The 16,130-nt window shown below is 47.1% G+C and overlaps 1 protein-coding gene across 2 annotated transcripts in view; it reads left to right on the top strand.

Moving 5' to 3' along the window:
• DTNB (dystrobrevin beta) overlaps window positions 1-16,130 on the top strand; it is a 246,682-nt gene that overhangs the window by 223,039 nt on the left and 7,513 nt on the right. For both annotated transcript variants that reach the window (XM_082672075.1, XM_082672074.1), the window contains 2 exons: window positions 13,584-13,743; window positions 14,531-14,620. In XM_082672075.1, the coding sequence (XP_082528201.1) occupies window positions 13,584-13,743; window positions 14,531-14,620 (250 nt within the window). The remainder of the gene's footprint in view (window positions 1-13,583; window positions 13,744-14,530; window positions 14,621-16,130) is intronic.

The following is a 16,130-nucleotide window of genomic DNA, read 5'->3' as shown; positions in this document are numbered from 1 at the left end:
TTGGGGCATTCTCAGCGTCCCTTATCCTGAGGTTTAGATATGGAATGGATGGTAAAAGATTTCCAGTCACCTTCCCCCACAGATCACCCCTTTGTCCATATGTCCTGCTTCTGTTAACATCATTGCCAGCACTCCCTACATACATGCTCTCTTCCAGTCCCCTACTCTCCCCACTCAGTTGTCACAGTCTAGTCAACTTTTTCTCCAAAACTTGCTTGTGTCTCTCTCCTCCCAATTCCTATCACCATTCTCCATTCCAGCCTCTGTCATCTGTCACCTGGTCTCCCTCTCTCCTGCCTCCTGTTTCTCAGTCCCTCCTTCACTTTGCCCTGGAGCCAGATTCCTAAATCAGACCAGACTGACCACACCACTCCCTCCTCAGAAGTCTTCACAGGCTCCCTCTGCCATTGCCTATAGCAGGGGTCAGCAAGCTTTTCCTTAAAGGGTTAGGTAGTAAGCATTTTAGGCTTTGTGAACCAAATCAGAGATATTATGTAAGGACTTATATAACCATTTAAAATAAAACCATTTAAAAATGTAAAAACCATTCTTAGCTCACAGACTGTAAAAAAGCAGGTGGCAAGCTGGATTTGGCCACGGGCTATAGTTTGCCCATCTATCGCCTAGTAAATAAACTTGATGACCATTTACTTAAGGCTCTGGATGATTGTGGCCCACACTTCTCTTTCCCACCATATATCTTCTGTGCTCCCTGCATACTAGTGTCCCCACATGCTCCTCCCCTCCCCTGCAACACACACATACAGCTTCCTCTCTCATGGTGCCTCTGTTCATGCCCTTTCCTCACCTGGGTTGCCCTTCCCGAGCCACTTCTGCCTATTGAAATTATACCCCTCAAGACACTCTCAGATGCCACCTCTTCTGTGAAACCTTACCCTGTTCCAGAAGGTCACAGTTAAACTCTCTCGCCTCTGTGCCCCTTTTCCTTTGTACCTCTGCTACGGTACGGATTTCATCCTCCTTTGTATGCTAGCTGCGTACATGCCGAACTGCCTAGGAGGCTGTGAGCCTGCTGAGAGTGGAGACCTTGCCCCTTCATACCCCTACTTTGCACCTTTCAAAGTGGAATCATGGCAGGTAGTACCCCATTGAGCCAGCATGTGAAGCACTTTATGTACATCCTCACCAACCCATGAAGATATTCTTATCTCCACTTTACATGTGAAGAATCTGAGCCTCAGAGAGGTCAAGTAAGTTGCCTCAGGTCACACAGCTAATAAATGGCAGAGCTGGAATCCAAACTAGGTCCATCTGACTGCAAAGCCTGGACTCTAACCACCTTATTATATAGAACAGGGACTCAACAAAGAGGGGTGGTGCTGGATCAGGTGCCACACCTCATCATACAAGTTTTACTTACTTACCCATAAGCAGCATTTAAGTCAGACTCATTGAACTCTAAAATATCATTGATAGGTTCAGACTGCCTGCCCCATCGTTGAATTCATGTCTGAATTAAGGACCATGCTCTCCTGGAATCCTGTCCTCTTTCGGTTTCTAACATGCAATCTGAGTGTTTGGTATTCATTTTATAGGGATTTTTCCCTCAGTGAGGCCCCTGATCATTTTGCTGAGAACTAGCTTTAAAATCCTGCAGTGAGAACTAATGGGATACCATTTTCAAACAGAGCTGGGCAAACTAGGAGAAACAAACAGAAAGAGGGTAATTCTAGTCTTGGAATTTATGAGCTTCCCTATCTAAAAGTTTAAATTTCAGCTTTCTTTTGATCTTCGGGTTTATGGTGAATTTTAAGAGGTTGTTCTTCTGAGACAGTCTTAGGAACTTAATACGCTTTGCTCCTTCCACTGAGAAAGATACCTAGACATCTTGCCCCCCAGCTCTTTCAGGCTCGGGTAAGCTTTGTCTTCTATATAATTCAGTTTGGCTTGAATAGGGGCAGAATCATGGAGAATGAGAACCATAACCACCTCCCCGTTGCCAACAGTGTGATCACAAAACACCCAGCAGTCCTGCCATTGCTGTCCAACAGTAACCCCACAGGGAGTGACACCTGAGAGCCACCGCAGGCAGTGACAGGTCATGAGTAAGCCCTGAGTTTCCTGAAGTGATGTGGGAACAGACAGGTGTCAGCCCTCTGAGGAGGGACCTCCAGGCAGACTTTTTGGTGGCCCCTCTCCTTCCAGCAGACACACACACGATAGATAAATATGTATTGACGGTGGTGAGAGAAGAGAGGCATCATAGAACTGTTTGGCCCTTCTCTTGGGTGTTTAGAAGCCAAGTTCATCCTTAAAAGCTGCACCGCCCTTTACCTCAGCAGTGGACACTTTGGGGAGAGGGGAAGGTCTCCAGGCGTGTTCTTTACCTGTTTCTAATTTGCCCCAGAGGGAACTGCGGCTGCTGCTTTGCTCACTGCCACGTGACTGCCTTTCTCATCTCCTCCACCCCTGTTCTCCTTGTGTGCTCACTTCTACCCCTGGGCCTAACTCCCAGCAGTCTTAACTCTTGTCATGTTAGGCAATTATTTTCAAATCTTGCAGCAGGACAGACAGTACAGCGTCAGATAATCCTCTCTCTCCTTTTACTTCCACATTTGATGAGACAGCTGCATTTTCCTAGCAGAGCCACCACCTGCAGCAGCTCAAAATAGTCTGTGGGGTTTTTTTTTTGTTTTTTTTACCTTTTGTTGACGAAAAAAATGTACAAAGTCCATTCTGTATACATCCCAGTTCTCTGTATGTTCACGGTTGCCTCATCTAAATTTCAGACTTGTAGTTCCTTTCTCCCAACATTGTTTTTCTGGGTTTTTTGTTGTTGTTTTTTCCGAACGGGCCTCTGAAAATCGGCAGCAAAGAGGCCAGTTTGTTTAATTTAAATACATTGCAGGAAAATGAAGGTAATTGTCCACACAGGCCATCTGCTACCTGGCAGGTGTCCATGAATCAGAGAGAGAAAAATGGAGACTCAAGTGTCTCCTTCTGTTACCATGATAACCGCTTAGCTCAGAGTTTTCGTTGGGTGTGTGTGTGGAGGGGATGCCGTTAATAGTGCTCTGGCGAGGGCATTAACTCTCAAAATCAGGCTTTTTGCCATAAGCCTCCCTGGGTTTGATTACCTGACGATAATCAAGGAGGTAAAAAAAAATTCATACCTGTTCCATCAGGAAAAAGAAGGGAAGGAAATAGTATTTATGGAGCCCCTCCTGTGTGCCAGGCGCCCTGCTGGGGCTGGCTGAGCACAGCCCAGGACTGTATATCGTCATTTTCCTACTGCAGACAGCACCTCTGCCCCTGCACGGCCACGCTCTCTGCCACAGCGTGTGAGTCCCCATCTCCACTCACAGTGTCCTCAAGTCACCTTCTCTGGCGTTCTCTGTACCTGTTTTGGCTCCAATGTTAGACTTGCGCTCAAACAAAAGACTGAGTCGGAATCACCGTATTCTCCCTTCTCACGTTTCTCACTCGTGCTGGAAATTAATTTATGTTGCTATCAAAAATCGTGGTTGGCCTCGGCAGTGAGAAGTCTCACCTGACCCTTGTTCCTTCTGACCGCAGAAACTTGGGATCCCAAAGTGCTTAGGGTTATTCCAGCAGCTTAAGGCCCCTGGAAGACCCAGGTACCCATCTTAGCCTTGCTACTAATTTATTTGTGACCTTGTGGCTTCTCTAGGCCTCCATCTCCTCAGATACAGTAATGAATGTTGGACTAAAACAGAGGCTGTTTTCCTGGGGTCACGAACCCTCTGACATTACAAGCATAACCTCTGAACTCTTTTCTTGGAACACGATACATAGCTTTCTCAGGTTCTCAGAGTCTTTGCTGATTTAGAAGCAGTGAAGGGCCAGCAGAGGAGAGAGCCTCTCAGATTGTAACATTTCTCTAGCTCTGTCTTTCCAGCAGAATTGTTTCCAACTACAAGGGACCTCTGTCCTCAGAGAACCTGAGTTACAGGGCATTTATTGTGTTTAGTTGTTGGTTAGACACGTGACTGGCCTTTGCTGTGTTCAGGCCTTTGTAATAAGTTGTATTTCAACAAGGTCCCACTGTCCTGCTTCAGGAAACTTTAAAACACCAAGGAGCGTGTCGTGAAGCTCCCCCAGCTTCTCTAGGCTCGCCCCCCCCTCTTCTGGCAGCTGAAACCCAGAGGCACGCGATTCTTTCAGACCCTCGTTGGACAGCTTATCCCCACCCCCCTAGTCCCTCCACCTTTGCTGATTTCTGTGTGAGTCTCAGGTTCCCCATAACCTCTGGGTTCCAGCAGCGATGCTCCCCCCAGCCTCTGACTGTGCTGCTTATTCTAGATGCGTTTGCTCTGAGTGGAGTGCTCAGCAGTCTCGATGGGGAGCGCCTGCCTCTCTGAACGTACAACCCATCTGTGCCTTTGAGACAAGGTGCAGTCGCTCAATGCAGTGCTTCTTCTGCGCCGACTTCAGTGTGTCCATCCGGCACAGACCTGTCAGGTGGGCAGAGGATGAGCAGTCTCTAACCGGGTTATAGGTGACTTGTCGGCGAGCCAGGAGAGCTGCCGTGCGCACTGCAGCACTGCCTTCAGCCGTGTGTGCTCCAGACGCTCCAGTCTGTGCTTATGTAATGAGGAGGACCTTATTTCAAACTGTCTTCCTTGAGACAGCCCGTCCCCTGCATACAGCAGTCTGCTCCCTGCACCTCCCCACCAGCTGCGAGTGCAGGAGACCTGAACAGGCAGCATCTCCGGCGTGGACTCCGCTCGTGAGAAGGGAGAGTTAGGAGTAGAACATGCCTTACGTGACCCTGAGGTGGCCGCTGAGAGCCCTCAGAGGGGGATCCTTCACTGACAGAGTGGTTATGACCAAAGCAAAGCCTTGATCACTCGGCATTTCTGAGATGAGGTAACTTGGTGAAGGTCGTAGAATCATAGCATTTTATATCTGAAAAATGCTTCACAGGTCATCTAGTTCGATGCCGCTCAGTTTGTAGATGAGAAGACTGAACTCCAGAAGAATTCAAACGCACGTCCTGTGCAGTCAAAAGGAAACCCCAGGTCTCCGGACTTTAAGGGTGCGCCCCTCCCACGGAACCTCACCGCCTCCTTAGCGTTCACCCGGGCCTGTGGCCAGAGCAAGATCCCCTCTTGGCGCCTGCGGCGGCCCCTCCTCTTCTGAGTCATTGGATTTGCAGCAGAGAATTGTCTCCAGGCCCTGCCATTTACTCATTACAAAGTAAAGCGGTTGAAACTTTCAGCCTCAGGACAGGCTAATGCACTGAGGGACTCAGGCACATTCTCAGATCCGGAAAAATTTTTCTTGATTCTCTATGCTTGCATCGCTTCTCATCCACGGTCCTCTTTCCAAGGTCTTCGGCGTCTCATGCAGGCCTCTGGGCCTGGTCTCATCCCAAAATTCTCCCTCCTGCTCCCTCTCGGTCAAATGCTCTTCAGATGGGACTGATCTAGTAATGCAGGAAGAAAACACTCAAGCTCAGCACGTGAGTTACCTATGGCTGCATAACAGCTTACCCCGGAACTTAATGGCTTAGGAGAACAAGCTTAACTCACAGCTTCTGTGGGTCAGGAGTCCAGGCACTGTTTAGCTGGGTCCTCACAAGCTGAGGGTCAGGGTTTCTCACAAGGTTACAGTCACCTCAAGCCTCAACAGATCACGTCGTTGTAGGCAGGATTCCTCGTGGGTAGTTGAATTGAGGGCCACAGTTCAATGCTGGCTGATGGCTGGAAGGCACCCTCAGTTCCTTGCCAGGTGGGCCTGTCCACAGGGCAGCTCATAAGACGGCAGCTGGCTTCTTTAGCATGAGCAGGGGCAAGAGTGGGAGAGGGTACGTGTGGACAAGACAGAAGTCATGGTCTTTTATCAGCTGATCTCAGAAGTGACATCCCATTGGCCTGATTCATCAGAAGCAGTCACTACACCCAGCCCACGTTCAAGGGGAGGGGATAACACCAGAGGTGACTGCAGGGAGGGAGGGTGCCACTGGAGGCCTCCTCAGAGGTCTGCCCGCAACAGTTAGTTACCTAGTTAAAGTATTTCACATAAAGCTTTATTGATGACGATAGATTTAGTCCTCCCCGGAGATCATTGCCCGCTCTGGCTACGTTCCCGCTTTCCATTACAGAAGAGAAAGGGTCAGAAACTTGATACACCTGATTGTCATTTAACAAATATTTATTAAGCCATTGCATGTGGTAAGCACAATGGTAAGGAAGATAAATTTGAGGGGTGAGATTACTGCTGTACAGGGTTCTGAGGGAGGTGACAGTGAAGCAGACAGCTGGAAGACCAGCTGGTCAGACACCATAGAGGGGTAGCGCTCCCGGCAGAGTGAACAGCTAGTAGAGGCCTAAAGGTGAGAGAGTGCAGGCCTTTCAGTAGATGGTTGTTGTCGAAACCGCCCAGGAGCAGAGTCAGTTGACCTCTGTTGCACCAACATATGCCTCATTCCAGATCAACCTCATTCCGGATCCTTCAGCTTCGAGCCTGGCTGAAGTACCTGCATATCGATTACCTATGACTTGTGCCTCTCCCGGGGCCTTTGGGATTTACTGCCCCACAAGGATGCCAAACCGGCATTGCTCTGCTGGACCCAGAATGCACATAGGGTTCCTGACAGCTCCATCCTAGCATTGCTTTAATCCAACATGATCCTAAAGCCAAGGGCTGAAGTTTGAGATCCATGGGGAAAATTATGCCTTCCCAGCGGTCTGAGCTTTTCTCTTTCTACTGCTCTGAACAAAGGCAATGTCAGGAGTCTGGTTTCTATCTTCCTCAGAAGGCATGTCCTGGGCAGTGATCCCAGGAAGGGGGCCTGATTATTTTCAAGCTGATGGTGGGCAGTAGGTTTCATTTCCTGATCCTAGAGATTTAGCCACATGTGGCTGTCTACCCCTGTCAATCCCTCTTACCTCGTTCCCAGTCATTATTTTCCTGTTAAAATATTTGCAGAGGTTCAGCTTCATGTTCTTAAAAAGCAACCTATTTGTTCATCTCCGGTCTTAATGACTGTGACACTCAGTCCTTGGGTGGTGATGCCTGGCTCCAGTCTCACCGAGATTTACTGAGTACTTGCCACATGTTTAATACTGGGTTGGGCCGCATAACTGTCCAGATAACTGTCCAGATAACTGTCATACAGTGAAGTGAATTTGAATTTCACAGGCCACATACTTAGGAAAAAAAATTATTTAAGTGGCCTTAATTTCCCTCTTGAGCGCTCACTTTCTGAGATGGGCACTTAGTCTGGGCATTTCTAGGAAAACTCTGAAGCCAGTCATTTCAGAGATTCTTATCCCCCTTCCTGCACCCAAAATGAGTGCTGCACCTTGGGGCCTTTTGCTGGGTGCTGTGGCCTCAGTGGAGGGGTGTCCATAGCTCCAAGTTGACCTGTGCTGAAGCCATCATGTCCTTTGCTTGTTGGCCAGGCCTGGTTCTCGTGGGCAGCACCCTCCATTCGGTGGCTAAGGCATCTGATGAGTTCGTAGACTCCCCCAGCATCCAAGGTCCACACCTGACCTCACCGAGGCTCTAACTCCTCTGTGATGGACAGACAGCTTTGGGCTCATCACTTCTCACAGTATCAGCCTATGGGAAGCTATTGGCTGCGTGGGGTCCTTCCTTGAGGCTGCCCAGGCAACCCAAGAAACGACCTTTATTCTGTTCCCCTCAGCCCTGGGAAGGCCCAGGAAAGGCCTGGGCATTGCCAGTATCCACCACTTCTGTGATCTCCTACATCCCATACTGTGCTGGCTCAGGACTTTCCTGCAAAGCCACGCCTCTGCATCAGACTTTCTTGCCTTCTCCGTAGATTCTCTCACCTTCTTCCCAGCTTCCTTATCTGGTTTGTATTGGGGCTGGAACTGCTAGGTCTGATTGCTCATAAGCACTTTCCCAACTAGAATGAATTTTATACTTTATGATTTGTTCCCTCTCCCATAAAAATGGCCAAAAAAGCAGAGGGTGATAATTATAGGGTGAAAGGTGGAGGTTTTTTCCCAAAATACAGTGATTAATATGTGATAATGTTATCTGGACAAAACCGGACTCCTACGGTTTATAAACTAGTCGGGAAGAAAAGATATATACGCTGAAAGACTAAATAATAATAAATGTTTTGTAACCACTGGCAAAATAGAAGAGAATATTTCAAAAGATAGAACATGTTGAATTGTCAACGGAAAATTATTATAAAAGTTAAACCGGGGGCTTCCCTGGTGGCGCAGTGGTTGAGAGTCCGCCTGCCAATGCAGGGGACACGGGTTCGTGCCCTGGTCTGGGAAAATCCCACATGCCGCGGAGCGGCTGGGCCCGTGAGCCATGGCCGCTGAGACTGCGCGTCCGGAGCCTGTGCTCCGCAACGGGAGAGGCCACAACAGTGAGAGGCCCATGTACCGCAAAAAAAAAAAAAAGTTAAACCGGGATAAAAACATCAAAAAGAGATTTCGTAGGATTCCATTATATGGATTAACCACATTTTAAGTCATTCACCAGTCAGTAGATTTTGGGGTTATTTCCACTTCGGGCCTATTAAACTAAATGTTGCTAATAAACGTTTGTGTACAGGTTTTGGATGAGCATATGTTTTTATTTCTCTTGGGTACATATCAGGAGTGAAATTGCTGGGTCATATGGTAAGTTTACATTTAACATTTTAAGAAGCTGCCAGACTGTCTTCCAAAGTGGTTGTACCATTTTACAGTCCCATCAGCAGTGTACAAGGCTTTCCCTTTTCCCACATCCTTGTCAGTCTTTTTGATCGTAGCTATTTCAGTCAGTAAGTGGTATCTCTTTGTGATTTCAGTTTTCATTTCCCTGAGTACTCGTGTTGAGCATTTTCCATGTAATTTTTAGCTCATTTGTATATCTTATTTCATGAAACGTCTATTCAAAGTCTTTGCCTGTTTTGTAATTGGGTTGCCTGTCTTATTATTCAGTTACAAGAGTTTTTTTATATGTTCTAGACACAGGTTCTTTTTTTATAATTTATTCTATATTTATTTCAGCTTTATTGAAGTATAATTGACATATAAGATTGTAAGATATTTAAAGTATACATTGTAGAGACTTAATAAACCTATACATGGTGAGAGGATTTCCCCATCTAGTTAATTAACATGTCCATCATCTCACATATTTATCTTTTGTGTGTGTGAGAACATTTAAGTTGTTCTCTCGTAGCATATTTCAACTATACAATAGTATATTACCAACTGTAGTCACCATGTAACATTAGATCCTCAGACCTTATGTTTTAGCCGGAAGTTTATACCCTTTTACCAACCTCTCCCCATTCCCCCACCACTCAGCCCCTGGCAGCTACTTTTCTACTCTCAGTTTCTGAGTGTGACTTTTTTTTAGATTCCACATATTGATGATACCATGAAGTGTTTGTCTTTCTTTGTCTGGTTTATTTCACTTACCATAACTAACACAGCAGGATTTCCTTCTTTCTCATGGCTGAATAATATTCCATTGTACATATATACCGTATCTTCTTTATCCATTTATCTGTTGATGGACACTTAGGTTGTTTGCATATCCTAGCTATTGTGAATAATGCTGCAGTGAACAAGTGTATATGGAGTTCAAATATCTCTTCAAGATTCTGTTTTCATTTTCTTTTCTTTTTTTTAATTTATTTGGCTGTGCCAGGTCTTAGTTGTGGCACGCGGGATCTTCGTTGCAGCATGTGGGATCTTTTAGTTGCCGCATGCAGGATTTTTTAGTTGCAGCATGTGGGATCTTTAGTTGTGGGATCTAGTTCCCTGACCAGGGATCAAACCAGTGCCCCCGCGTTGGGAGCATGGAGTCTTAACTGCTGGACCACGAGGGAAGTCCCTGTTTTCATTTTCTTTGGATATATACACAGAAGTGGGATTATTGGATCATATGGTTGTCCTGTTTTTCAGTTTTTGAGGAAAAATGCCACTTTGCCTAGTGGCCACACCAGTTTACCTTCTCACCAGTAGTGCACAAAGGTACCCTTTTCTCCATGCCCTCCCCGACACTTTTTTTTTTTTTCCTCTGGTTGCATTGGGTCTTCGTTGCTGCGTGCGGGCTTTCTCTAGTTACGTCAAGCAGGGGTTGCTCTTCGTTGTGGTGCACGGGCTTCTCATTGCAGTGGCTTCTCTTGTTGCGGCACACAGGCGTCAGTATTTGTGGCACGCAGGCTCAGTGGTTGTGGCACACAGGCTTAGTTGCTCCACGGCATGTGGGATCTTCCCGGACCATGGATCGAACCTGTGTCCCCTGCATTGGCAGGCAGATTCTTAACCACTGCACCACCAGGGAAGTCCCGAGGTGGCTTCTCTTGTTGCGGAGCACAGGCTCTAGGTGCCCGGGCTTCAGTAGTTGTGGCACGTGGCCTCGGTAGTTGTGGCTCGCAGGCTCTAGAGCACAGGCTCAGTAGTTATGGCTCACGGGCTTAGTTGCTCCGTGGCATGTGGGACCTTCCCGGACCAGGGATCAAACCTGTGTCCCCTGCATTGGCAGGCGGATTCTTAACCACTGCACCACAAGGGAAGTCCCTGGACATTTGGGTTTGTTTTCACTTTTTGGCTATTATATATAATGCTGCTATGAACATTTGTGTACAAATTTTTGTATATACATAGATTTTCATTTATCTCTAGTATATACATGTGGGAGTGGAATTGTTGGGTCATATGGTAGTCAGTGTTTAAACTTTTGAGGAACTGCCAAACTGTTTTCTAAAGCAGCTGCACCAGTTTTATATTCCTACCAGCAGTTTATGAGCATTTCGATTTCTCCACATTCTTGTCAACACTTGTTATTATCTGTCTTTTTTATTATAGCCATCTTAGTGGGTGTGAAGTTGTAGCTCATTGTGTTTTTTTGGGTTTTGTGTTTGTTTGTTTTGTTTTTTGGCTGCATTGGGTCTTCGTTGCAGCGTGCAGCCTTTCTCTAGCTGCGGCAAGCAGGAGCTACTCTTCGTTGCAGTACACGGTCATTGCGGTGGCTTCTCTTGTTGCAGAGCACGGGCTCTAGGTGTGTGGGCTTCAGTAGTCGTGGCACGCGGGCCCTAGAGTGCGTGGGCTTCAGTAGTTGCAGCGTGTGGTCTCAGTAGTTGTGGCACGCAGGCTCTAGAGCACAGGCTCAGTAGTTGTGGCGCATGGGCTTAGTTGCTCCACGGCATGTGGGATCTTCCTGGACCAGGGATCAAACCTGTGTCCCCTACATTGGCAGGTGGATTCTTAACCACTGCACCACCAGGGAAGTCCCGCTCATTATGGTTTTGATTTGCATTTCCCTAATGACCAATAATATTGAGCATCTTTTCATATGCTTATTGGATATTTGCATATCTTCTTTAGAGAAATGACCATTCAGATCCTTTGCCTATTTTTAAATTAGGTTACCTGTCCTTTTATTATTGAGTGTAAGAGATCTTTTTTAAAAAATATTTATTTATTTATTTAGGCTGCACCAGGTCTTAGTTGCGGTACACGGGATATTCCTTGCAGCTTGCGGACTTCTTAGTTGCAGCACGCAGACTCTTAGTTGTGGCATGCATGTGGGATCTAGTTCCCCGACCAGGGATCGAACCCGGGCCCCATGCATTGGGAGCACAAAGTCTTACCCACTGGACCACCAGGGAAGTCCCAAGAGATCTTTATATATTCTTTTTTTTAATCAATTTTTTTATTGAAGTATAGTTGATTTACCATGTTGTGTAGATATTCCTAATATAAGTCCCTTATGAGATATATGATTTGCAAAAATCTTTCCCATCCTCTGAGTTTTTCTCACTTTCTTAAAGGTGTCCTTTAAAAATAGTTCTTAATTTTAATGAAGTCGAATTTATCTGTTTTTCTTTTGTAGTATAGACTTTTTGTGTCATATCTGAAAAGTCGCTGTCTAATCTTTCCCTCTAAGAGTTTTATAATTTTAGTTCTTATATTTGGAATGATCCATTTTAAGTTAGTTTTTGTATATAATGTGAGGTAAGGGTCTAAGTTCATATTTATTTTTATCATGGAAAGATCTCAAAAAGTATGCTAACTTTGCTGTACAGCAGAAATTAAACACAACATTGTAAATTAACTATACTTCAATAACATTTTTTAAAGTATGCTAGATGATAAAAGCAAGTTGCAAAATGATATGTGCAGTATGATACCCGTTCATGCAAAATTTAAAGGCACGAAATATCATATATTATTCATAATTACATATGTACACATAGGTAGAAAGTTTCACACCAAAACCTTTGACGGTGGCTGCCTCTGAAGGGAAGAGAGGAGGGGGCTGGAAAGAATTAGTGGTGAAAGCTGTCTTCAGATTTATCTGCAGTGTTTTTAGGTTGGAATAAATTTGACACAATATTAATTATCAATTTGAGTGGTCTGTTATGTTCCACTTTTAAGCTTTCTGTATTTTTTTAAGTTTCTCAAATTAAAACACACAGACACGAATCAAAGCAAGAACGATGGAGAACAGATCATTTCCGTTTGGTCCGGTGCTCACGCTGGGTGAAGCGTTGAGCTGGGGCTTTGTGCACCCAGCCTGTCAGCCTGTTCGAGGTGGCAGGTTCTGTTTGTACGCGGGGTTTCTGAGCCAGATCCCAAAAGATAATTATCTTCCTTTGAACTCATTTGCACACTTTGGGTTATATTTTCCCAGTTTTGCTTCCAAAGAAAACCCCGCTCTATATGCCACCCTCAGTTGCCCTTCCTCTGAAGAGCAGCAGAGCCCAAATCTCAGCGAGCTCCCTTTAACCGGAGTTTTTAAATTTTATCCCATTGCTCCACGCTTTCTCCAAAACTGAGGCAGAGCCTCACAAGGAAAGTTTGGTTTCCGCTAAATGTGTGTGTCCATTCTCACCTAGTCCCCACGGGATGGCCCACAGAAGACCTCACTGTGTGTGCTTGACGAGTGCAGCACGACGAGTGCAGCATGACGGGCCAGATGACCAGGCTCCTGGGAACAGCCTGCAGCTAGACTCCTGACCCACAAACTCAGGCACGCTCCCTGTGGCCTGGCAGCTGCAGAGGCGCAGAACACGTGTCATTGCCCTTAAAGTAGAAGGGCTTGTTCCAGCATCTCCCGCTGACGAGACGTGCAGCCTGACACAGAGCTCTTCCTCTCTTCATCCTTGTTTTTCTTCTGTAAAATAGATACAAAACAACATGTGCCCCTTCTACTCACAAGTTGTTATGAGGATCAAATGAAATAATGCACCTGAATGTGTTTGCAAACAAAACTCAAAGGTGTTTGTATATTATTTCCCAGCTGTGTGACCCCAGCCCCTCCCAGATCCTCCAACCAGCTACTCTGCTCCATCTGTCCACCTGGAAGGCCCCCCCTCCCTGTGCACGCCTCTACCCCTTTCCCTCCCACTTTTAGTCCGTTCTTCAGTGTTCCTGCTGCCTCTTCTCCCTCCTCGCCCTTTGTTCTCTCCCTTTCCTTCCCTTTTCTTCCTCTCACCAGTGCTGGAGGCAGCCTGACTCCTTCCTTTCAAATGTGATCGTGCACTGCATTGCACCACTGAACTGAAGCCCTGGGCTGGCTCAGGTTGACTGAAAAAAAGGACTTTCCCCTTCCTCAAAGAGGTAAGGCACCTGAGATGACATGTTTTATCTCTTTGATTCTCCCAGGCTCAGGCCACAGGATCGCCGCAGACGTCGCCCACTCACGGAGGCAGCCGCTCGATGCCCATGCCCGTGCACTCCACCTCCGCTGGCTCCACACCCACCCACTGCCCGCAGGACCCGCTGAGCGGAGTTGGCGGGGACGTGCAGGAGGCCTTCGCCCAGGGTGAGTCCGGGAGCAGAGTATAATGGAGCGCTGAGGGGGTTTGGAAACGTGGACAAGATTCCTACTGAGGTTTTCCCAGTTTCTTTTCTTTTGTGCACTTCGCTTTAAATGATCAGATTTTCACATACAGTAAAAATAAGTCAAGCGCTGACCCCTTCTCATTAGATGGGCTGGTCTGCAACAGAAGGTCTGCAGGCTTTGTACATGTGCGAAGTACAGGCCTCCTGGGCTTCTGTGCTCTTTTTTCTGGGTTGTGGGAAGTGCCTTGTCCTCTGGGCTTTGCCTCCTCCGGAGGAATTGGATGGAAGCATCCCCAAAGTCGGGCACTCGGCCTGGAAAGTCCTTAGAGCAAACAAGAGAAGGAGTGGAACTCTAAACAGGACCTTGCTGAAGCCTCCTTGTCTGTGGAGCTAATGGCCAGCGATGTTATGTGGTTGGGGGAAGACAAGGCAGCTCAGGAAGTCTTCCTGGGGCGGAGACAAGAGCAGGGAGGTGGAGCTGGCGAGTAAGTCCTGCCTGAGCATTTGTTCTAGAATCCACCTCCTTTGATTGTGGCTGAGAAGTATGGAGTTGACAGGGTCCTGCTCTTCAGGTAGAGAAGAGGGAGGAGGACCACAGACAGACCTGGGTGCCGGTGCTCCTGACGGCCTGGGAGCGGGCAGAGCTGCTCGGCCCATCTCCCCCTAGGAGTTCTGCCCTGAGTCCCAGGGCCCCGCCGACCCAGGCGTTCACTCAGCTCTCTCCCCCCGACCCACCTGGCATCGCCATCTGCTCTGACTGCCCTCAGGTACAAGGAGAGACCTCCGCAATGACCTGCTGGTGGCCGCTGACTCCATCACCAGCACCATGTCATCCCTGGTGAAGGAGCTCCACTCAGGTGACGCCCACAGCGCCCGCCCAGCCTCCCACCTCCCCCTCCGCGCCCTCCTCGCCGCCTCACTGCGTGGTAAAGCGTCTCCCTAATTTCACCACGCGGTCGTCTTGCCTTCCAGGGATGCGCTGGATGCCTTCATCCTGGGAGCCTCTCTCCCACACGTGATCACATAGAGATAATCACACGTTTAGGTTCCTCTTAAGAGTATGCCCTGTGGAGCAAACACAATTCCGACCTTAAAGAAATTCAGCTCAGTTAGGCCCCTTCCTCCCTTAATTTGTCTTCCATCTGTGCTTCCTCCACAGCTGCTCTTTCCTTAGGCCTGCTCAGCTGTCTCTCTCCAGAGCGTTCCTGGATGACTGGAACCGCATCAGCTGCAAAAGCTGCTGGACTTTCTCCCGGCTGCCTTTCTGCTCTCTCCTATTTGATTTGGTTTTGAAACCCTATTCTCTCCTTTTGTCCATGACGAGGCTCTGATTTCACTGGAAGTTCATGAACCTGAGTCTGTTGCTTCCTTCGTTCCTCATGTTCAGTCTTATCTATGACTTCTTTCTCAGTCTGTCTGTCTCTTAGCTATTTCAGTGATTTTCCAGAGACCCTTACCTCATGGCATATTTCCCCTTACATAATACCCGGGAAGGGGAGAAAAAATAGAATGCCATTCCCATTATCAGCATGTCTTCAAGAATCCCCATGATTACATCAGTTTTGTAGCCGTCAGGTATTTTGCTAATCTTTTTTATGGTGGTCAGATTCCCGTGTTATATATTAAACAAACACATTCCCTTCCTAAGTGCTGTGGGTCACTCATACAGATGGCCCTCTTTTGTGTCTTTCCACCTAATGTAATGCTTTTGGATACCTTGAACTAGCTTAACAAGGTTATTGAATAAAAATATAAAGCAGGTTTTCTGTGGGCTATTCAGACACATGTACTTATTGAAACACAATACATTGAAATCATCTGTGCGTGCGCTTAGGGAAGGCGAGCCTCGTGTACTCCTTCAGACCTTTGTAGGAGAAAGCGTATGCCTTTAGTGTTGTCATGGGACCAGGCCAAGGTCTGGCCCATGGCTTCGCTCTCAGATCTGCTGTTTTCATTTAGAAGAGAATGAGTGTGTGGCCTGTGTTGGTTTTTTCAGTACAGTTAAGATGCCAGTTCTCCTGTTCAGGCAGCATTACAGTAACACTGTCTCCGTGCTGGTACCATTTCTCAATCCCTTTTAGAGGCACTGCTCCCCTCCACACACACATAAACAGAAGAGATGACCACCTTTGAGATGACCTCATGGGTGATTAGAAAGTCCCTTCCCTAACATAGCTCCCACAGATGCCAGAAATCCCACTTCTGGAGGGAATTTCTTAGGGGATTTCAGGCATGGAAATTAACCACACTCATGCCTCATGGCCACGTATTAGGTTTTGTGCAAAATGAGTGGTTCATGAGCTCATCACACTAGTTTGGGAGGTGACTAGACATCATTAAACACAAAGCACATAGAGACCAAACAGC

The sequence above is a fragment of the Grampus griseus genome (genome assembly GCF_964374135.1).
Source record: "Grampus griseus genome assembly, chromosome: 15".
Classification (NCBI taxonomy): Eukaryota; Metazoa; Chordata; class Mammalia; order Artiodactyla; family Delphinidae; genus Grampus; species Grampus griseus.
The sequence above is the reverse complement of the archived record's forward strand: the minus strand, read 5'-3'. Positions and strand labels throughout refer to the sequence as shown.